This window comes from Herpailurus yagouaroundi, unplaced genomic scaffold, assembly GCF_014898765.1.
Source record: "Herpailurus yagouaroundi ecotype Mexico unplaced genomic scaffold, PumYag 195, whole genome shotgun sequence".
NCBI classification, from domain to species: domain Eukaryota; kingdom Metazoa; phylum Chordata; class Mammalia; order Carnivora; family Felidae; genus Herpailurus; species Herpailurus yagouaroundi.
The window spans coordinates 9,541,870-9,564,589 of NW_024412426.1; the positions used below are offsets into that span (position 1 = coordinate 9,541,870).

The window sequence follows — 22,720 nt, forward strand, 5'->3', positions numbered from 1 at the left end:
CGTCAGCCGGGCAAAGGCCATGGGCTCCGAAATGACAGCAGGCTGACAGGGTCCAATCAACACAACAGCCAGACCGCAGCTGGGGCCATCGTCAGCTGAAGGAAGTTACCAATCTTGGTGGCCACCCTTAGCACCTAGCCCCTCCTCATCAATTCTGCCAGTCACCAGACAAACATGGGTCTTTCCCCTGTGCCTCTGCCCAGAACGCAAAAGCTCTCCCGCGTGCCCCGAGGGATTTCCGGAGGCTAACTCCTCCACAAGGCTTTCCATGGCGCTTCTCCTCGCCTCTTCCAGACCACACAGCCCCCACAGACAGAATCTCATATCTGGGCTTTATGTTTATTCTACAAGAATATAACGTTAAAACAGGGAAACAGGGATCGAGTACACATTCCTATCTAGGAAACCAGCTCCATTGTCAACAATAAATAAATATTTAACCAGTGAGGAGTCCCTGACACGCTAAGAGGTTCCCAGCACGTAGAGGTAGAGTCTGACGGTGGAGAGGGAGACAGTCAGGCTGCCAGTTCCTGCTGAGATTCTCCAGCAGAGGCAAACTGAAATTACAATAATAATAAATAACAACAGCAACCACACAACAGTAATAAAATAATATGCTATGACAATAGTCACAAAACCAACAATACATTATACTTAAATAATTTTCTCCTGGAGGAGCTCACAGCGCAGAGAGAACAGTGTTGCTTTTCCTGGGGCATAACGGGGCTGCCAGGTTCATTTGCCTCCGTGGCCCGGGCTCGTGCAGAAGTTTCACCACAAAATAGGTGTTTGGTGTTGCCCTGAGGTGACGAGCAGGTTCTGATTTCTCCCAGTCCGCCTCCTCCAAGCAGTCTCTCCCCCCAGCTGCACTCCCAGCTTCTAAAGTCTTCCGAGGGCCATCTCGGTTCCAGGCCCGACTTCCCCCCACACTCTGGTAAGGGCACCGCACATCCACAGGAAAGAAACACAGGGCTCCCCTTCCACTGAGGGCGGCTCTTTTTCCCTGTTCTCACACCCACAAAAAATACCGGCTTGATTTCAATGGAACTTTTGGAAACTGCCAAGAGAGTTCTCATGACCCTTTTCTCCCTAGCTCCACCCTGCTGGGCCCAAGAGCTGGGCTAGCCACTCACTGTGGGGCCCCACACCTGCCTCCTCATGGGCCCTATGTTCAAGGGCAGCATGGAGCCACGAGAGGGCACAGCCCAGCAAGAGGCCCCACAGGCCCTGCTCACAGGTGGACCTTGCCGCAGGCACAGGGTCAGGGACCACCTACAAAGGTCACCAAGAGCACCAAGATTAATTTCACAGGCGCAAGATGGCCCCTTTTCCAGGCTCTCTACTGACTTGCAAAGAGGCTCAAAAAGCCAGTTTTTGAGGTATAAAACTCTTGCTTGGGAAAAGCATCAAATTGGTTCTCCAGCCTCAATAAGACTGTGAGGCTGGACACGGGAATGTTAAGAAGGGCAAGCTAAGCGACCCTCGGACAGCCCAGAGGTGAAGGGGACAGACCGGGAACGCCCTTCTGTGTCCCGGACAGCCTGGGAACTAGGAAAACAGGATGCAATCGGAGTCAGCTGTTCAACAGGCAGATCTGGTGGTCTTCCCCTCTCTCGTTTACAAGTTCCCCTTATCCAGGCTGGAATATTTCCTGCCCCGTGGAGAACAAGAGCCAATGATCACTCCACCACCACCTTTCCTTTTCCCGGAGAGCCCCACACAACCCTCATCTCCAGCCCTATCCGCTGGTCCTGGAAGCGGGGGGTGGGGGGACCCACTCCTGCACAGAATTCAGTCCCACAGTATCTAGAGGAGAGGGCGCTGCTTCGAAAACAGGCGGCCAGACGGGCTTTTTCCTTCACTGTCCTCTCGGGCCTGCTTTGCAGAACCTGCCTCAGGGATGGGCGACTCCACCTCTCTTCCTGGCTGGCTTCCTCACTGCCACAAGGCTCAGGTGTGTGAGGGCTCCACCGGGCCGCAGCTGGACGGAGAGGCCAAGGCGGCCGCGGCTTGGGCGGCCAGGTCCCGGTAAGCAGGTGACTTCAGGAAGCGCGGATACGAGTCCTTCTCCATCAGGGTGCGGGTCTTCCCCTGAGCCACGTCAAAGCAAGTGGCTGTGGCGGCCTGCACATTCGTCCTGGTCAGCTCCCTGGTCTCATGGTCTATGTTCACCTGTGGGAAGGAGGGCAACAACGTGGGTGAGTGGAGAGTGGGCAAGGCGAGGGGGTCAAAGGGTCAGGGGGCCGAGGAGGGCCTGACGGGCAGGTGCAGCAGCGGAAGGGGTAGCCGACTCTGAACCTGGAAGCTGGGGTCTCCTGAGCTGACCATTAATTGGCTTTTCAACTGTGAGCCTGTCCCCACCTCGGATCCAGTGTCTGCCCTCAAATCTCTCACAGTTATCAAGAACATATTAAGAATGTATACAAATCCGGGGCCTGATTCTTGATTTGGGCTCAGGCCATGATCTCACGGTCATGAGTGTGGAGCTTGCTTGGGATGCTCTCTCCTCTTTTCTGTCTGCCCTCTCCCCCACTCACACGCACTCTCTCTCATGAACTCACTCTCTAAATAAATAAACAAACAAACATTAAAAAAAAAAAAAAGAATATATACAAATCCAATCCCATTTCATCCCTGCCTCTGTGCAGTCCTGGTTCAATTCGCCATCACCTCTCTCCTAGGTTAGTGTCAGAGCCAGCTAACTGGTCTCTCCCCTCCACCCTCACTCCTGTGGTCCATTCTCCAGCCAGCAGCTACAGTGAGCCTTTTCAAACTCAAGTCAGTCTGTCAGCAGCAGTGCTGTCTTTCCTGGTCACTCGGAGGAAAAGCCAAAGTGTGTGCTGGGCCCGCAGGGCCACCTAGGCCCACATCTGGCCACCTGTCTGACCTCATCTCCTACTCTCCCTCCCTCACTCTCCGTGCTCCACACGGGCTCACTGCTTGGTTCGTAGTAACTAGGACATGTGTTCTCTGGCTTTTGCACTTGCCATTTCCTGTGTTAGAATGTTCTTCCCTCCCTTATCTGTTCATATGTCACTTTATGGAACAGCCCACCCATCACTTCCCTTTGTAAAAACAAAAAGACCTCACACGTCCACCCATCCGGTACTCCTGTGCTCCCTTTTTTTTTTTTTAATGTTTATTTTTGAGACAGAGAGACAGAGCATGAACAGGGGAGGGTCAGAGAGAGAGGGAGACGCAGAATCCGAAGCAGGCTCCAGGCTCTGAGCTGTCAGTGCAGAGCCTGACGCGGGGCTTGAACTCATGGACCACAAGACCATGACCTGAGCCGAAGTCAGACGCTTAACCGACTGAGCCACCCAGGCGCACCCTGTGCTCCCTTTCAAATCCTGCTTTGTTTGGATCAAAACACGCACCATCACCTGACATATATTTATGTATTTCACCATTATTGTCATCTTCTCCCATTAGGGTAGAGACTTTTGTCCCTGCTATGTCTCTAATAACTATAACAGTGCCTTGCATGTAAATGGTGCTCAATAACTCTTTATGGAATGATGTGGTAAAAATTAAAGTGCTCAGAAAATACAATACAAAATAGGATACAAAAGCAAGGTATTACTATATTCTCTCCACAAGGTGGCCCCATGCACTTTACCAAACGCTGAGGCCAGCCACGGAGACCTGAGGGAAGGTGGGAAAATTCACCAACCACATACCAACCAGCCTGAGGCACCGTCAGCCAGGGGACTGAAGCAGGTCACACAAGGTCCCTAGGGTGACCTGTCTCCCCACTTGTATATTTTAACCCTCTAATAAGGGCTTAGTTTACAAAAGCAGGTATGCACCAAAGCCAAAACACCTGCCAACCCCTCTAAGCCCCATCAGCGAGTCTGAGGGTAACAGCACCCGTGAGTGGCACAGAACCTGGTTTTCCTAGTCTCCAGCCACAGAAGCCCATTCATGCCTGTGCAAAATAAGATCACTCTCTATACTCAACCCTTGCCCTGCTGGACACCCACCACCCCCAGTTCTCAGTGGGGAAGGAGCAGGCAGGTGGAGGGTCCACAGGACATGTGGAGGCTCTGACCTCTTTGGGGGCTTCACTGCGGATGAATTCATCAAAGATCTTGTGAGCCCGGGAGGCCAGCTTGGTAGCCGACCGGAGCTTCTTAAACTCCTCACAGGCCAGCCAGAACTCCAGGTTCTCCTCGCTGAACTCCGTCTTCAGGAAAGCGTGGAAGGCGGCTACTCCATCTGGGGTTGAGGGGAGAGAGGGAGAGACAGGTCAGACAGTGGGACAGCGAGGAATCAAAGAAGAAAGACAGCAATTGTAGTTAATGGCTCTATTTTTAGGATGTAATTTTCTTGAACAAGGACCTGCCTTTGTATTCTGAATAGAGGCTGGCACACTAGGGGATGGATCATTATTATTATTACTACAACTATTATTTTGCCCACGCTTTCAGCATCCCTCAGGCTGGCTCCAAAGCACATGGGTACACATGTGCCACCCCCGGACGGACACAACAGGATCCTACTCACTTTTACTGCTCAGTAGCAAGTCAAATGACTCTTTCCACCCCAGCACATCTTCTGAGAAGTTTCTGCTAGAAAACAAAACAAAACGTAAAGATTTTACTTAAAAAAAATCAACAAACTAATGCCTAGCATAAATCCTAGCCAGAACTCTGATGGAGGCTGTAGAATTCACACAAAGTGATTACTGGAGCAGACTCCTCCAACCCTTGGTTGAGGCTACAGGTATTTTTGTAGGGGACAATTACTTCAGTAATGGGAAACCAAAGACAGGGGCCTTCTAGTCCTCAGTAGATAACTCTAAGACTGTCTCTTCACAGTCCAAAATTGTTTCTATTCCTCTGACCCTGGGCTTTGTTTTCTACATTTCCCCTCGTGGAAATAAGGGCCTCAGGAATAGAGATTAAGTCTACCCATAACCCCAGAGCCTAGAGCAGCACCTGGCAGTGTTGATTTTCAATATGAAAGGGCTTATAGGCAAAGTGCACACTAATGGGAGTAAAGTCATTGACTGAAAAGCCTCAAGTGTTCTTAGACCTTGTCCTAGCCCTGGTTGCAGAGACAGTGACATCTGCAAGTGGAGGAGTCTGGTAACTAGACATTCCGACCCTGGGCACACATATCTGTCGGTGGGCCAAGAACCCTGGAGCCACCGACCCAGTCACCCATAGCAGACCAGCAGGAATCTTCACTAAAATCTTCAGGAAGGGGTCACCAAGATGTACCCTCACACGTCCTAATTTCTGTTTGTATTTTCCTCCTTGTGGCTCCTCTCCTCGATCTGGATCCCTCCCCTCTAGGGCCCTAGGCCGGCCAGCAGGACTCACCCCTCTTTGCCGTGTTTGCTGCTCCACTCGAACTTGCCAACACTGCCAGTATCAGAGCCCAGCTCTGATTTGTGAAGAAAGATCCCCAGCCGTGTCTTGAACTCTTTGGCTCTGGAAGACAAAGCAGGCACATGGGAGGACTCCCCATTTGCTCAGCCAGGGCAAAGAGGCGTCCCAGAAGAGTTGGGGCTGGTGCCACCCACCTTCCAGCCTCAAGGGTTCCTGGGAACCTTCAGCTGTTCCCAGGGCCTAAACTTTGCTTCTCTTCTTAATATCACCAACCCAGAAACAATGAAAGTAATGTTTCAGCTGTTCCTCAGTAGGACTTACACTTTCTGGGTTCAGAGCACAGCATACATGGCCTCTTTCCCACTTAAGTCACACTAATCTATCTTTGTGCCTGTTGATTAGCAGAATGCAGCTCGGCACCCTCTAGGCTTGTCATGAATATTTCTGGAACTTTGTGGAAACTGATTCCTGCCTTCTCCTTCACAGCCACCAGCTCTGGCAAGGGCTAGAGGTGGCTGAGTAGCTCCCTGGGAAATGGGCACATCCCTCACTGGTGGACCCAAAAAACACCTCCCTGCCTTCTCAGGGCCAGGGGACTCATGCTCCTAGATCTGGGCTGTAGAATGAAAACCAAGTGTTTAAGAAACTAGAAAGGCAGTTCTGCCTGCTGATGCCAACGTGCTCTTCGTGTAGCAGATCTTTGGCAGGTCACCTGAGGACTGCCATTTGTCAGAGGCTGGGCTATTACAGTAAACAGTGGTCCCTCCACTTCCCCTTGTTTTTCCTCCTCCCTTCTCTTGGCCCTTGGCGTCTCTAAGACTCTAAGGGAAGCATCTGAGAACGTGGAACTAAGGTGACCTCTGCCTCTCCTCTCAAGTCAGTAGAGTCCCATTCTCCCGTCCACCCGGTCCCCAAGCCTGCCACTCCACTCCTTAAGGACTAGGACTTCTTCTAGGTGGGGCTAGGACTTCTTCCTCCGGGCGGCTGGCAAGCTCCATGGGACAAGCTTCTCTTACCTCTCCAGGCAGGTGGTGGGGAAGGCGGCCAGGGTGCGGCACATAGCTGCGGGTTCAGAGCAGCACGTCGTGGGGAGGATGGTGATGGGCTCCAGCGGTCGCCGCGAGCGCGACGAGACAGAGGGGCAAGAGGCGCGACTGACACCGTTGAGCAAACCTGAGTTTTATCGGACTGCACGCAAGGAGGCGCAGCTACCGCGGCTTTTATTTCCTCGGAGGGAGTGGGGCGGGGCTGCGCGCCACCGACCAATCGAAGCGCGGGGAAGGTGGAGGCGGGGCCAGGGAGATCGACGGGGCGGGGCGCCCGCCACTTGCACACAGCTGTGAGTCGCTGGGCGCACGCGGCGGCCCCCTCCTCCGGGCGGACGCGGCCACGCGGAGGGAGAAGCAGCAGGGAAGTTACACGGCACGAGGTGCGCCCACTCAGTTTAGTAGGAAAAAACCAGTCGGCCTCTAGTAAAAGCAGAAAGCCAAGTCAGCGGTAGCAGGCGGATTTGCGTAGGGGGTGGCACGTTGGGGAGGCACACACACAGTGCCAGTCACAGCCTGAGCCTGAACCTGCGGGGCCCTGAAGGACGGGAGAGAGGGGCGCTAGCCGGGCAAGACAGCGTCGTGATTATACTGATAGCAACCCTTTACTGTGCTCCTACTCGAAGAGCCATCCCATCACCTCCATTTCAGAGATGAAGAAACTGAGTCAGAAAGTTAAAGAGACTTACCCAAGATCAGAGGGTTGGAATTAGCAGACAAATGGCCCGGGGTCGGGGGGGGCTCTTTATTGAGCATCTGTATGCCAGGCATTTTTACTAAGAGTCGGGTTACGTAATTTGCTCAGCCTTACACAATTAGTGTTATGCCAGCATTCAAATATGAATTTCCCATGCTTTTTCCACTGCCCTACCACCCAAAATTAGAATCCCAACACCTCTGTAAACTGATAAATGATCGACCCTGGGTTTAAGCAGCAGCTAATTCAGTGTCCTAATCTCTGAGATCAAGGACATCTTCCCTCTCTCCCCATCTTCCCATGAAAGCCTTACAGCCACCCCCACCCCTCACCCCCGTTGCCCCTCAGTTCCCTTGGAATTGCTACTGAAGAGGCTGCATGTGAGGTTTAGAGTGTGGAATCCAGAGCTGGATTTCCAGGTTTCAAATCACGGCTCCACCACTTACTAATGGGAGACCTTGGGCAAGATTCTTAATCTTTCTGTGCCTCAGTTTCCTTATCTCTAAGATGACAATATGATACACCTATTTCATAAAGTTATGAGGATTACATGAGTTCTTAGCTAGAGTTCCCTAGGAGACAGGAAATGCAGTTCCCCTGAGGCATTGCCTTGCTGGGGAAAGTTCTCAGATCAGAGAGGGAGTGAGAGAAGCAGGGTTAGACAGAGGGAAGAGTTAAATGCCATGCTGCTGTGATACAGACCACCATTGGCCCCAGGGGATGCCCCCATTAAAGCAAGGGGGCAGGCCTTTGTACCTCACATTAATCATTCAATGTATGTGGTGGCCCCAAGAAGATGCTTAAGCTCAAGGCAACTGCCTCTGTCAAGGGCAACTCCCAGAGAGACTGTGCTGTGAGCCTACAGCAGACAACAGGCTGGAGAATGAGGGCCTCGGTCCCAAACAAGAAGTCTTGGTGGTATGCCACAGCACCCCTACCAAGGTGGTTAGATCAGTGCTGAACACATAGTCTGCACTCAATAAACTTTAGCTCTCGGGTTTACTTACTAGGAATACAGGAATCACCAGACAATAAGGAAAAGTAGTAAGTTTTTTGTGCCTCTTGGAATTTAGGTTTCCATGAGGGGCATCTAAGAGTTGCTGTTCTTTAGCAAAGCCTGGGAGTAAAGGGTCAGAAGAGAGAGACAGGAGGAGAAGAGGTCCTCACCTGAGAGCGTAGGGTGACACAGCCCAGAAAAGCTGGTCAGGGAAGGAAAGGTTAAAACCACAGAAGGGGTGAGGACAGGAAGGCCTGGAGATTGTCGAGGCGTTGCTTGAGCAAAAGAGGCCCAAATCAGAGCAACGTGTGGGGCCATTTGACAAAAAAGATTCTCTTGTTAAGCCAGGGCCTGTAGAAGATGACCCGGTTAGTAAAAACATAATGCGCTCTGAAGAGTAGAGTCAAATCCTTCCCCAGCCTCCCCGTGGGTCAGTGGACAGAGGCAGGTACAAACAATGGCAGCAGCATCTCAGATGCCAGCATCCCACCTTCACCCCCATCTCTGGGTCTTCCTTTCTCACAAGTGCAGGGCTGGGTTGGTGTGGGGCAGGGGTTGGGAGGGGGGCAGTGGTGTGCAGCCGGGCAATCGAAGAATGCCTCTTGAACATCTGTGTTGCTCAGCACAACCCTCCATCCACACGAGGAAGCAGCCCACCCTCCCCATCAGCAGCACGTTCTGCTGGAGGAGTCGGTCAGCTGAGGGGAGGCCCGATGCTGCACCCGGTGCCGCTCATCTCAATCCCCAGCGTGGGATTGTATTATGCAGCTGCCAGGTGGGGATGCGGGTGGTATCCGGGACAGCTTCTCTTCAAGCGACAAAAACAAGTTTATGGACGGACTGAATGCCCGGTCTTGCCCCCAGTAGCACCATGTTGGAATCAGCCCAGACGTGGCCACATAACAACAATGATAGTGATTATGCACAGACCCTCCCTAAACCTTCCTGTTCTGTCTGCATCCCTGTGAATAGGCCAGAGGAGCCTCTTAATTTCTATTTTGCAGACAACAAAACAGCCAGTGCCTGCGGTGACCTTACTTAAGGACCCTGGAACTGAAAACAGCTGAAACCCGGGCCCGCTCTCCAGATCCTGAGCTAGTGCTTTCTCCCATTGGACAAACAAGGCAAAAGAGGCAAGAGAGACAAAGCGGTGCTTGCAGCCTGGCAAATCCAATCCGAGAGCACAAAGCTCCCGGCGCAAGATGAAGAGCCCTCTCTGAGTTCAACCTGCCTCCCGGTTGCCATGGTTACCTCTTCAGTTTCCAGACAGAAACTTTTTGAAGTTCACAATGTATCCCAAATTCTCTTCCCAGCAGGTGGGCTGGTTCATGTCTGCAATTTCAGTAATGACTCCACAGTTGGCGGAAATCCAGCAAGTTGAGCCCACCTGTGAACCTCACAGGCTTGGGCATGAACCTGACCTCGTTTTTGCCCAGCGCTCGCAGCACAGCTGTGCTGCCTTTAATGGCGGGTGTGGGGACACAGCTCGGAAGCCTGGGTCATCTGGGATCAGGATTAAATATCCCACAACATCCCGGCCACACTGCCCTTCACTCCCGCCCCTGCTCCTCTGCAACCCCGCCCAGCACCGCCCTTTCCACCGAGCTGAAGTCTACACAGGACCTTATCTGCTGAAAACGATCCGGGGAAATGGAAACATTTTCTCGACTTCTGATTTGGTGCAGATGATCCTCACCGGGGTCCGAATGTTCCCAATTCCATCATCGATCTACCAATAAATATTTAGTAAGAATTGATTATGTTCCCTGGCCGGTGGAGGAAATCACAGCTTTTAGGCTCTTCACTGAGTTTAATGACCTTCTATTTCCTCCTCTCTGAGGAAACAGAACTAACACAGTAGGGAAGGAGAGGTGAAAGGAAGTTATTGACAGGAGTTGCAACAGAAGTCCCAGAAAGTGAGAGCTCAGGGAGTGTCTGCGATGTTTTAAACAGGAGTGAGTGGGGTTTGAGCACGATGGAATACAGCCAGACATGCTAGATGTGAAGGAAGGAGCGTGCTCCCAGCGGGAGAGTTGTACAAGCCAGTTGTAGTTGGGGAGTGCGGGAAGATTTAGGAATCCCTCGTATACAGCAAAGGATCTCAGGATGCACAACTGCATATCACGGTTTGATAGAAGCATAAAAACAGCAGGAGCAGCACATACCGTGAGGCAGCTCAGTGAGGAGACAGATATCCCTTCCTGAATGCATGAAGTAGACAGTCACCGGGGCCATTTCCCTGCGAGGTCATGACAACAACTATGGGTGCCCTCCCCTCGGGCAGGGGGACTTGACGGACTTCAGCCCGGATGCAGGAAAGGACTGTTTTTCCTGGTTACCCTTCAGAGCACTGGGTACAGCTCACTTAGATGGCTGTTTTTTCTTCTCCCACTTCTTCTCCTCTTTCCCCTCCCCCCTGTCTGGGAGAGGTTCTGAGGGTATGGGGGTTTGGGGGGCCTGCTTTCCTCCTTCCCCACCAGGCTAATGGACCCCTGGCTTCCAAGGCAGGGCAGTCTCAGCCACTTGGGAAGGAGGCTGAAACTCTTCAGCGGTACCTATGGCTTATAGGACCATGTCTACACTCTTCTGTACGGCATCTAAGGCTCTGGCCGCCTGATCTCACATCCTTCATCGCACACCCTAAAGCCCAACCAAATTCAGCAATTGGCAGGTTCTCATGTCTCCGTGCTGCCTTGCACATAGAAAGCCCTGAGCATGAGATTCTCTTGGCCTAAAGGTCTCTCCTCTCTCTGTAATACTCACTTTAAAAGAAATTTCCTTCATGTGCCTTCCAGCCAACCCCACCTACCCGCCCCCCCATCAGAGGCAACCATTATCCTTAGTCCTAAAACCACAGGACCAGTGTTGACTCTTCTTGACTTTATCACTGAATTTTGAGACCTAATTTTGATTTCCAGTCTGTTTGCTCATGAGCTCCTGGAGGGTAGGGACTATTGCCTTGGCCACCTTTTTATCTTCAGCCCCTAGCACCACACCCTGTCCAATGTATGTATCTAAGTAAGTGTTGAGTAGATGGATGGCTTCTGTTTCAACACCAATCCTAACAGCTAGCATTTATTGAACACTTACTAAGTGCCAGGCTCTGTTCTGTGTGTTTTCCTCTGAATTATCTTCCAGTTCTCATAAGTGCCCCCACAAGATGGGTACTTTCTTGTCCTCATTTTACATTTGAGGACACTGTGGCAGAGGCTGGTTAAGTAATCGGCCTCGGGTCACACAGCTACTTAGTGGTCAAGCTGGGTTTTGATCTCGGATAGTCCAAGTCCAGAACCTGTGCTCCTAAGCACATGCCATGCCTGCTGGAGGTATGGCACTCTCCAGAAAGCGGCATTTGCTCACTATGAGAAGATAAAGGCTGAGCTTGGGAAATCATGGCAGGATGCTACAACCCCTCTTTCTGTTGTAATTTCCTCTTCTCATTTCCTCTCCAAACATCTCTTCTTCGCTCACTCCATCCTTCTCTCGTCATGCACATCTCCCACTTTCTATCTTTGCCTTTAGTGTATGTCATCACTGGCCCTAGCCTCTTCTGCTTCCTCAGTCCCTTGTGTGTGTGCAGTTCCCAAGAGTGGTTGCAGAGACCCCCCTTTTCTGCTGAAGTCCTTCCATTAATATCTGGGCTTTGATTTTTCTTTGCAGGAAAGCTCCGAGCTCAGCTGCTCTGCCCTGCCACCCTTTCCAGCTGTGTTTCTCCATCCCTCTTTGCTCTTGTGGGACTGCGATTCCCATCCGGAAGGAGCCCCAGAGCAGCTTCTGAGGGAGGCAGATCTTCATCTCCAGAGGTCTTTGGGATGTGTTGGACCCTGGGGACCTTTGCTTGTCCTCAGCCTCCTGGGAGCCTGGCTGCTGAGAGATGTTGCTTCCAGTGTTTATGCTTTTTCCTAAAGGCTGGTTCTGGCCCTTTGGCAGGCTCCCCGCTCGGTGTATGACGTCTGACCCACATGCATGGTCTTCCCCTCCTGACTGTGACTGTCAGCCCTACCCAACACACTAACCAACCATCCACCTGCCTCAGACTCCTGAATTCTCACTGACTGCTGGTGCCCAGCATCCTCCCCACAGCATGCCTGTCCTCAGCCTGTCCCCATAACTCGCCCCCTGTCACCTTCACTCTCACCTACAAGTGCTCCTGCTGTCATATTGATGCGTTCTCTAAAGTACCACCTAAATTAATGGCTGTAAATGACCCCCATCTCACATAAGACTGCCAATTCCAAAATAGGAGAAACTACTCAAGAACCCTGGGTTTCTAAATGTCTTCCTCTTTCTCACCCTCCCTCCTCATCCCTTTGTTCACTTTTGTCACACATGTCATATTTCGGAGAGCATTTCACTTCCACTCACTGAGACATAGAAACAAGTTTGTCAGAATGCAGATTTTCCTCCTTTAATAATTTTCCAAGGCCCTGAGGAACCACTTAGGATGAAAGATGAGGGGGGGAAATGGGAGGTCTGGGATTTGCATACGACTGAAAGATGATGTTTACAATTCCAACTCCCTGCTTCTTCCCAGGCTGAGGATGAGCACTTTTGGATCCTAGAACTGCAAAGTCAGACAGGTGCTACATGCTGGGTTGTGCCTCTCTCCAGGCAGGAAGTAAGCCCCGGGATGGGGGGGGTGGGGGGTGGAGGGAATCTAACATGCCACCCTCTAGCTGGGGAGTAGGAGGGGGGATTCTGACCACTCACTGTCTCTGCCACATTCCTCAACCAGGGCAACCACCAGCGCTTGAGATGGGCAAGGAGAAGGCACACTGTTCTCTGGGAAGACTCTGAAAACAGCCTAATTGTTGTTTTAAGGGAGGACAGGGATACAGAATAGGTGACGAGGAAGCATTGTCTTATTCTCAAACTGGGAGTGTGTTTGTATGAGTATGTGTGTTTGTGTGTGAGAGTGAGTGTGTAAGGCAGGGAAACCTCTACTGTAGTCGATGAAGCCCAAGCCTACCACCCTCATTTCTCAGGGAGCCTCAGCACATCAGACTATCCCTGATCCCAGAGACACGCAGTGTTGGGAAGTTAACCATTGAGAAGCAGGTGTTCACTTGGGCAGATCCAAAATGGCCCCAGGGAGGCCTGGCCTCCTGAACCTTGGTGCCCAGCACGGTCTCTGGCACAGCACAGGAACTCATTAAATCGTCAACGAGGAGTGAAGGAAACACATCCCATTCTAGATGAGATCTTTGGGATCGCAGACATTCTTGGCTGAACTTCAACCAGACAGCTTTCTGGAAATGGGTCACAGACCGGCTGGATTACACAGTGAAACATGACTATGCATCTCCCAAACTCGTCTCCCACTGTGGCTTGTGGAGTCCCCCAGTGCAGGCGAACTGGTACTAAGTCGGGGAAGGGTCTGGCAGATGTGAGTGGTTCCAGAGCACAGCTCAAGTGGGAAACAGGGCACCAAACACACATGGAATCTGTGCCTCCTCGTCATACTTCTCTGAAGGTCTTGAGTAAGGAAAACCCCAAAACACCTTGTCCCCTTCTCTCCCTCTCCTCTAAGTACTTGACAGGCATGTGCTGGGAAGAAGCTGTGGGCCAGACCCAGCTCTGCGTTTGGGAGTGAGGACAGACTTCAGCCGGCTAGAGGACACCTGGCCCTACTCTAAACCCGGTCTAGGAGGAAGGGAAACTACTCTTTGTATGCCCTGCCATGATCTAGCAGTGAGCTCAGTGCCTTATAGACACCACCACAGATGGGGAACTGGACAATCATGGGTAAGTAGTCTAACCAAAGTGACATACCCAGTAAATGCAGGTGCCAGGACTGGAACCCAGTTCTGTGTGGCAGGTCCCAACCCAGGGCTACTCAATGCCCGTTCTCTGGTTTCTGAGCAGCTCTTTCACAGGCCCCTGGCCACTGCTTCAGGCCATGTCTCCACACTGCCCTCGTTAAGGATTTCTAGCTGCTTACGTAGGCCACTGAAGAGACGTAAGGACTGCGGGAACAGCAAACCCAGCATGTGAACATCACAAGCACATGCGGAGATGTTAGGTCAGAGCTGCAGGAGGGCCTTTGCCATCTCGTGGGAATTAGAGACCTGCCCTCCACGCAGCCCTCTTCCCCTCCTTTGAGTCACCTTCCATGAACCCCCATGTCAACAGAGAGAGGGTGAGGGTGGGGAGGGCCGATGCAGGGACACAGAGGGAAAGCAGTTTTATGGGAAACGGGAGGGCGACACTAGCCGTGGGTGCCGGACAAGTTGTAAGGAAACGTGCCTCTCACAATGTGCCTGAGACACCTGAGCAGAGGGAGGAACGTGGTTTGATATGCGAGCGGTTGGAGGCTGGGGCTGGCGGCCTTGGGGTGGGAGGGAAGGGGCAGGCAGAGCGAGAGGAACAGGTGGTCCTTTCACAAGCTCCCAGGCCATCAGCCCCTGACATAGCAGCTGTCCTAGAAACAGGCCCAGGTGGACGGAGGGAAGAGCACAGCGGGGGGGGGGGGGGCGTGATGTTCTGCAGAGAAAGAAATGAGCCCTCCCTGATGGGCCCCACGCATCTGAGCACAGGGAGACACGCGGCGAGCTGTGTGACTGAGCCGGGCTGAGCCCCTCCCTTTCCACCAGCCCGCTGGCTGTGCTGCTCCAAGTATGGCCCCAGGGAAACCTGCTGGATCCAAATCCCCAGGCTTCCTGAACCCCCACCCCCCCCCACCAGGGCTGCAGTAATAACCATGATAATCATTAACATTTAGTGAGTGCTTTCTGGCTCTATATTTATGGTGCTTCTCTGGTCTTCATCTCATTTAAGTCTTGCACTAACCTCTGGAGGAGGTACTCTTACTGTTGTTGTTCTATAGATGGGGAAATTGAGGCAGGGAGAGGTTAATGGAGGGAGGGACAGAAGGCAGAGCCTGGTACCTGGTCATCTGACTCTTGCGCCCGCGCGGTTAGCCACTCACTCCACACACTGCCCCCACCTCCTCTGGAGCTGCAGAAAGCCCTTTCCTGGCCTGGATTTCAAAATGCTCATTTCTCAAGCTCCAAGAGGATTCAGGAGATGAGGGTTTTTATCTTCCCTCATAGTTCAATCTGGTCTTCACTTCTTGGGAAGGGGCAGAGGGCGCACAAGAAAAGAACTTTCTGCTTCCAAGACAGTTTAGAGAGGGCCAGTCCTGGGACCCCCAGCAGATTTGACCCCGGGGCTGTGCCATTCATCTAGAACATCCCTCCCCTCTAGAAATGGTATTTCACCTATCCAGCAACTACAAAGTCTTCACCTGGAGCTTGGAATTTGGAATGTCATGCATATGAGCTCATTTAATGCTCACTGTGAACCTGCCAGGTGGGTTGCCCACCCTCTGGCTTGCCTCCCATGTCTGTGGCTGCTCCTCTTGTCTTTTGCCCGTTCATCCGATACGGATGCTGCCCAGGGCTGTGGCCTTGACCCACCTCTCTTCCAGTATGATAGCCTCTTTCAGAATAAGCTGTGATTGCTTCTGTCACATCTGTATGCTGATGACCCCCAAACCTATCTCCCTGACTCCTGCTAGAATTCAAGAGCCTATATCCACCCGCAAGTTGGGTGCCTTCATACTTAACTTGTCCAGTATGAATTCAGTATTATATACACACCGCCACATTTGACTAGATTAGTGACATTATTTAACAGTAGTAAGGCATCTATTCACTTGGCTCTAAAAGAAATCTCACTCACCACCAGTGATCCCTTTCTTCCATCCTTCCTAACTCCAGTCAGCCTCCAAATCCGATCTACTCTGATCTGATGTCCGGAATCTTCTCCTTCCATCTCCACAACCTTTGTCCCCACACTCTCTCATGCTAACCTGTCTTCTTCCACCCACTCTGGTGCCGGATAAAGATAAATCAAAGCATGGCATCTCGCTCTTACAGAGCCTTCAGATTCTCCCACTTTCCCCAGGGTCACGCAGAAACTCCCTATCAGGACATTCCAGTTCCTCCACAGTCTGGTTCCAATCAGTTGCTCCAATGTCCTCTTCTTCCTGCTCCCCTACCGCTTCAGCTCTGGTCACCCTCCACAACCCTTCCGCCAAATACTCCATGTTGCCCACCCATTTGCTTTTCCTTGTATTGTCATTGCAGCCTGGAATGACATTCCTCTTTTGTCTGATAAACTCCTACTTATCTGAAAAGACCCAACTCAAAATCCACTCTTTGAACGTCCTTGTTCTTAGAAGATGCATGCTGAAATGTTTCAGAAGGGATGTCATGATTCCTCTCACTTATTGTCAAATGATTCAGCCATAGCTGTACCTTGAGAGGGAAAGATAATATGGCAAACTATGGTTGAACCTAGGTGGTGGTTGTAATCATCTTTCAATTCTTCCATATGCTTGAAAATTTTCACAGTTGGGGCGCCTGGGTGGCGCAGTCGGTTAAGCGTCCAACTTCAGCCAGGTCACGATCTCGCGGTCCATGAGTTCGAGCCCCGCGTCAGGCTCTGGGCTGATGGCTCAGAGCCTGGAGCCTGTTTCCGATTCTGTGTCTCCCTCTCTCTCTGCCCCTCCCCTGTTCATGCTCTGTCTCTCTCTGTCCCAAAAATAAATAAAAAAACGTTGAAAAAAAAATTAAATAAAAAAAAAAGAAAATTTTCACAGTTAAAATTACCTCATCTCTGATAGTTTCCTCATTGCCTCTGACAAAATGAATGACCCCTTTCTCTGAATTCCCGTAACACTCTGCATTTGCAGCAGTATAGCACTTCACTACATTTTACTTTAATTTTGTGTTCGACAACTTTCTCTTCCATAGACTGTGAACCTACAAAACCATACTAGCTGCACATAGTAGGCACTCAATAACTGTTTATTTCCTATTTACGTCCCCTCCTGTAAAGCTGAACTGAAGGAGCAATAAGCCACATGGGGCACCTGGATGGGTGTCCGACTTCGGCTCAGGTCATGATCTCACCGTCTGTGGGTTCAAGCCCCGCGTCTGGCTCTGTGCTGACAGCTCAGAGCCTGGAGCCTGCTTTGGATTCTGTGTCTCCCTCGCTCTCTGCCCCTCCTCTGCTCAAGCTCTGTCTCTATTTCAAAAATAAATAAACATTAAAAAAATTTTTTTTTAAATAAGCCACAGAACAGGCAGCCCAGCCCCTGATGCTTCATTCTCCAATACATGGATGGATGCCTGTGAGCATAGGACAGACACCTTGGGGGAAGATAATAGATGGCTATTTACTGGATAACAGAACATAATTTAAAACTCAGGAGATCTAGCCTCTGTGACTGGTTCTATGACTAGCTGTGTGATCACGGGCAACCACCAACCTCTCTGTGTCTCAGTTTTCTCACTTGTAAACAGAGAGTAATAATATCTGTCTTACCCATCAAATGGGAGGAAAGTGTGTGAATGAGCTCTGAGAGGTCTAAGAGATGTACAAAGAATGCGGTGCTATACTGATTTTTGTGATGAAAATGAGCAAGACCTTGTCCTGACCATGACCGGTGAAGAATTCTGAGTCACTGGGTTTGGGGGCAGGGGAAGTGCTTCGCTTCCGTGAAGAATGGGAATTTCCACCCAGCTGGAAGTAATGAGAGGCTGTGGCTTGGGCCTCATTTTCCCCACCCCGCCTTCCCTTTCCTCTGACAATTGCTGGGAAACAGAACCAGGGATCTTAAAATAGAGCAGCAAATGTCTGGACTCTCTGCCCCAGGCTTGGTTGCACCATCAGTCAACTCACACTGCATACACACATACACAAACGACTGGCTCACAGGGGCATCCACCCCTCCCGGAAGACCAAGGCCGTGGAAAAAGTAACACATTGATTCCAGAGAAGAGCAGTCATCCAGGAATGCAGTGTTGTGGTTGGCTGCCCAGGCCCAGCTCCGTCGGGAGGAGATGCCTTCCCTGATGCTCCTGTATCCTCTGAGGCCTGGGGCTCCCCCAAGGACCAGCTCTTCCTGGAAACAATGGCAGTCGCACTGGCCCCAGTAAGCTGCGGAAAGACAATGAGAGGCCTCTAGGGGAGGTTCTATGACTCACTGGTTTCAGAAAAGTTCGACTTCCCAGACTGTGAGCGCTTCAGTTGGGGATGCTTATGCAACAAAACGCGGGCAGCCTAAAGTACTCTGAAGTGGAGAGTCACCTCGAAGACCGGACCCTTCATTGTGTGACCGCTCAGACCCAAGATACTAATCTGGTAAACTCTAAGCCTGATCCTAGAGATCCTAGAGATCCTAGAGATCCTAGAGAAGGGGCTCAGAGTGTGAAGGTTGAGGTGATGAGACAAAGATCATAATCCTGGAAAGCAACTGTTATGCTCATTTGAAATTCTCCTAAGTTCATTCATTCATAAACAGTCGGTGCCAGGCAGCACATCCCATATATGCACTCATTTAATTGTCACTGCCTACAGGAACCATCACCCTCCCTGCTTTAATAATGGGGAAGCTGAGACACACAGAGGTCCAAACGCTCACAATGGCAGCACCGTGATCCCAACCCAGGCAGGCCGGCTCCAGTGTCTGTGGGTGTAACCACTACACTACAGCCAGCAGCTGCTGGGAACCTGGCAATGGAGGGGCCCTGGTGAGGATGGGGAGGAGGTCTGGCAGGTAGCGTATTTTCCAGGAAGGAAAACAGATAATGAACGACTATCAAATTGGTTAAAATAATTGCCAACAGTGATTAACACAGTAAAGAAAATAGAAAGTCGGGTGGGGGGGGTGAGGGGACTAGTTTAAGTAAGGTGGTTTGGGAAGGTGTACTAGTCAAGTTTCTGTTGCTAAGGACAGAAATGAACTTTCTCTGACTTAAAGAGAGAATAATTTTTTGAAGGGAGTTCGGGGCAACCCACAGAGTTTTCAGGCAGTCTCAGAACAAAGATAAGAACAAAGGGAGGCTCAGCAGCCAAAAATCCCTACACGAAACCGCCCTGATGAAGACCCAACAGGTACCAGGGCTGAAGGCTAGACGTCTCAGCCCTCTCCACAACCACGGCTGGAACTCCCCAGATACTGCTGCTGGTTCTGCTGCCCTGGAAACCGGATACCGCCGCCACCACTAACCCCGAAGTGGATTCTCCACCACCCCATTTCTTTGCACCACCAGCTCCTGACTCAAAGTCCCAGATGGGCGCACCTAATTGGTGCCCTGCTGCTTCTGACACAAAAGTCCCAGGCTGTGCTGGGAAGGCATTGGCAGCTCTTGGCACTGGTCCCACCCTGTGCTGCTGGATATGCAGGCCTGTGCTTAAGGCACTGTTGGGGGGAGGGCAAGAGGGGATGCTGACTATCCATCCACTCTTTTTTGTTTTTAATATTTTATTTATTTTTGAGAGAGAGAGAGAGAGAGAGAGAGCGAGAGAGCGAGCGTGAGCAGGGGAGGGGGAGAGAGAGGGGGGGACAGACAATCTGAAGCAGGCTCCCCTACTGACAACAGCAAGCCCATGTGAGGCTTGAACTCACCAACCCCGAGATCATGACCCAAGTGGAAGTCGGCTGCTGAGCCACCCAGATGCCCCTATCCATCCACTCTTTATTGAAGTCCACTCCCAACCCAGTTTGGCTGATGCAGCCTTTCTCTTCCCCCCCACCCCCCCCCCCCCCCCCCGCCACTGGCAATGGGATTTCAGCCTCCCTTCCAATAAAAATAATAGCTACTAATTTTGAGTGCCTATTAAATGCAAATCCTTCACAAACATCATCTCTAAGGCTTACTACCTCTTTGCAAGGTAGTTAATTACCCTCTCCATTTTCAGATGCAGAATCTAAGACTTGGAGAGGTTAGAAATCTCATCAAGGAAGTTGCTGAGCCCATATGTGAATACAGGTCTGTTATGCTCTCAGGAGCACAGGCTACCTCCCAAGGGGATTAAAATTCAGGCAAATTTTCAGCACCGATGTGACCCCCTCCTTCCGAATCCAGGACATCATACATGGGGGGAGGGAACAGTAAACTCCATCTGGATTTAGGACCAAAGGTCCTACAGCCCTTTACCTGCCAATCACCTATGGTCTTCCTGATACCCCAAGATTGCAGCTGTCCCAGCCTTTCAGGTGGCCAAGCTCTGTAAGACCATTTGGCAGGAGTCTCTGGTGCCTTCTTTGTCAAGGAGGACCCACGCCCCACTGAGCCTTGCCCCACCAAGCCTCCATAAAGCCCCTCTGGGGTTCTACACTTCTGGACTTATACTGCTATAAGCAAGGCTCACTTTCATAAGATACATATGGCCCCTAAAACTACACCTGAGTTGCATTTTTGTGAATCAATTCTATATACTCATTGGCTTACACCATCACTTCAGATATCATTGTTATCTCCAAACTCTCTTCACTGTGAATTGACCACCAGATAGTTCAGCTTAAATTATCATTCCCCTGCCCCCTCAGGGCACTCCAGTGGCTCAGTTGGTAAACCATCCGACTCTCAAACTCAGGTCTTGATCTCAGGGTCATGAGTTTGAGCCCCAGCTCAGGTCTTGATCTCAGTGTCATGAGTTTGAGCCCTGCATTCAGTGGAGGCTACTTAAAAAAAAAATCATCCCCCTCTGCCTTCCCTACTTTTCTCTGAAAAGATCCATAAGCTAACATTTAAATGTACCAGGGAAGCTTACCATTAATGCATTTCCAAGGGGAATCATCTTAAAGTGAAAAAATTGCTCCTTGAAAAGGAAAATCATCCCCTAAGACATTCATATTATGAATTGGATGGTTTTTTTCTTGGTTTTAATGCATCATATTCCATGTATATACCTAGGGGTCTAGTCATAAACTAGTACTGTAAAATGGGTAATTTGCTCAAAGAGAATGAAGAAAGAAAGAGAGGTAATGAGAATGAATATAGATTTCTGGGCCTTTTTGTTATGGGTTAATCACAGGTCACCCAGCCAGTCATTCAGGACTCAGTTTCTCTCTTTGACACACAGAGCATAGATCTTCTGTATATTTGATGAGGCTGTCATGAGATCTTAATGAGGCTCTCTGGTTAAGGTCCTTTGAGATAAGCACAAAGTATTATTAGAATGCAATCCATATGCATCTATTAAGAGAGCAGCATCTCACCTACCACTGCTTGCTAAGTGCCCCCCACCCCTGGCCAGGTTTCTATTTTCCCAAAGTGCCAGTGCCTGCATCATTCCTAAAAAGGAGGTTTTGGCATTGCATCATTCACACTTTTCCCCAAGGCCTGAACAACAAGACAAACAAAATGGCTGTAAGGTCAAAGACTTGGTCTCTGGCTGCTGTTGGAATTGTGCGCAGCAGTATTTCCCCTGGCAACAGACAGCTGCTGTGTTAGGTGTGAATCAAACATGTAAACCTCTGGAGATTTGTCTTTCACTTCTCCGAGACACAACTTAGCAGAATTGCTGAAAATATGGTGACACATTGCCTTCGCACAGGGCTGTCAGGGAGACGGAAGAGAGGAGTGAGGATTACTCTTCACTAGTGCTCAGGAGGGACTCCAGTCCCTATCCCCATCCTCCCCTGGGCCTCCGTGCCTTGACATCATCTCTCTTCTCCACTCTGAGTTTCTGGAACTATCAGACTATAAAAGCAGAGCAGGCCCCTAGCTGCCCCAGACACCTTGGACGGTGATTACATCCCTAGAGGTGCCAGGACTCTGCCTGGAGACCCTGGGCAGGAATCAGGCTAGAAATGAGCTTGATTCCTCCATCTGTCCCCTGATTACTTTGGCTAGGAACCTAATCCGTGCGTACATACATGTGGACCTGCGTGCACACACATGTGTGATCCCTGAGCTAAAGGACAAAAATTCTCTCCAGAAATGCCAGTAGTTACAGCTGCATTCCTTTGTCTTTCCTGTTGGAGGGTTGATGATCCCCTGATGATGTGTGAGCAGGAAGAGACATTCTGCATCCTCCTCCAATGATGGATGTAGGCAGGCTTAACAATGTAGAAGCTGGGGGCAGCCAGGCAACCGATAGAAGCCTATCCTGAACTCTCGCACTTGGGGCCCAGGGGATTTATTTTATGTCATTATTATTTGGTACACTTGGCATTAGTTTATATGTCAATGTACACATATCAGCTAGGAATCCCAGCCCATAAACTGTTTTCTTTATTTCCTGTAGCCTAACCTGATTTTTTCAATTTAAGTACCCATTCCACAAACTGCTAGAAAAGCAAAAAACAAAGATCAGATCTACCAAAGGTACTCTCTGAAAATGGTACCAGGGCTATGAGGCTTTCTATAGCACCAGGCATCAAGTAGTGGGAATGAGCGGCCCTCTGATCTTTGATCCTCTGTCCATTCAGGTTTCTGCTCAGACAGCTACAATCCCTATCTGTGATCAGGTCCAGAAGCTCCCTGCTGCTGTGCTACTTCTCTTGTGGAACAGGAATCTTTTACACAAGTATTGTCTTGTGGACCCCTTGCTCTCCCAGGCCTTCCTTTCTAGCATCTTGCTGCTCTCTGGAGACAACCCTAGCAAACAGATCACAGGCCCCCTCTGCTTTGATAACCAAAGCTATTTACTCCTTCCTGCCCCAGCCCCAGGGGAACCTCTTTTGAGTGGTAAGACCAAACTGCCTCAGAAAGGAGACTTACAGATACTTACAGATGCTGACATTCGGGGCTGCCCATGGGAAAACAAACAAACAAACAAACAAACAAACAGGTTTCCTAAAAGCCCCACTCATGCACACAGAGCTTCCAATGATGTTCTTAGT

The 22,720-nt window shown here is 50.6% G+C and overlaps 1 protein-coding gene and 1 long non-coding RNA gene across 3 annotated transcripts in view; one reads left to right on the forward strand and one right to left on the reverse strand.

The window, feature by feature from the left end:
* Positions 1 to 320: 320 nt before the first annotated feature.
* The window catches only part of RGS16 (regulator of G protein signaling 16), a 29,554-nt gene continuing 7,154 nt past the window's right edge, over positions 321 to 22,720 (reverse strand). The window contains exons 2-7 of one of the 2 annotated variants that reach the window (XM_040446530.1): positions 15,955 to 15,959; positions 6,353 to 6,524; positions 5,328 to 5,438; positions 4,507 to 4,568; positions 4,052 to 4,218; positions 321 to 2,172 (exon numbers count right to left, since the gene is read on the reverse strand). In XM_040446530.1, coding sequence (XP_040302464.1) covers positions 1,951 to 2,172; positions 4,052 to 4,218; positions 4,507 to 4,568; positions 5,328 to 5,438; positions 6,353 to 6,396 — 606 coding nt within the window. In that variant the 5' untranslated portion in view covers positions 6,397 to 6,524; positions 15,955 to 15,959 and the 3' untranslated portion in view covers positions 321 to 1,950. Of the gene's footprint in view, positions 2,173 to 4,051; positions 4,219 to 4,506; positions 4,572 to 5,327; positions 5,439 to 6,352; positions 6,525 to 15,954; positions 15,960 to 22,720 lie in introns of both variants that reach the window. The other variant, XM_040446529.1, reaches the window with a different exon arrangement.
* LOC121011817 (uncharacterized) lies at positions 6,680 to 9,831 on the forward strand. The gene is made up of 2 exons (XR_005781781.1): positions 6,680 to 6,765; positions 9,081 to 9,831. It is a non-coding gene; the product is annotated as an uncharacterized LOC121011817 (long non-coding RNA).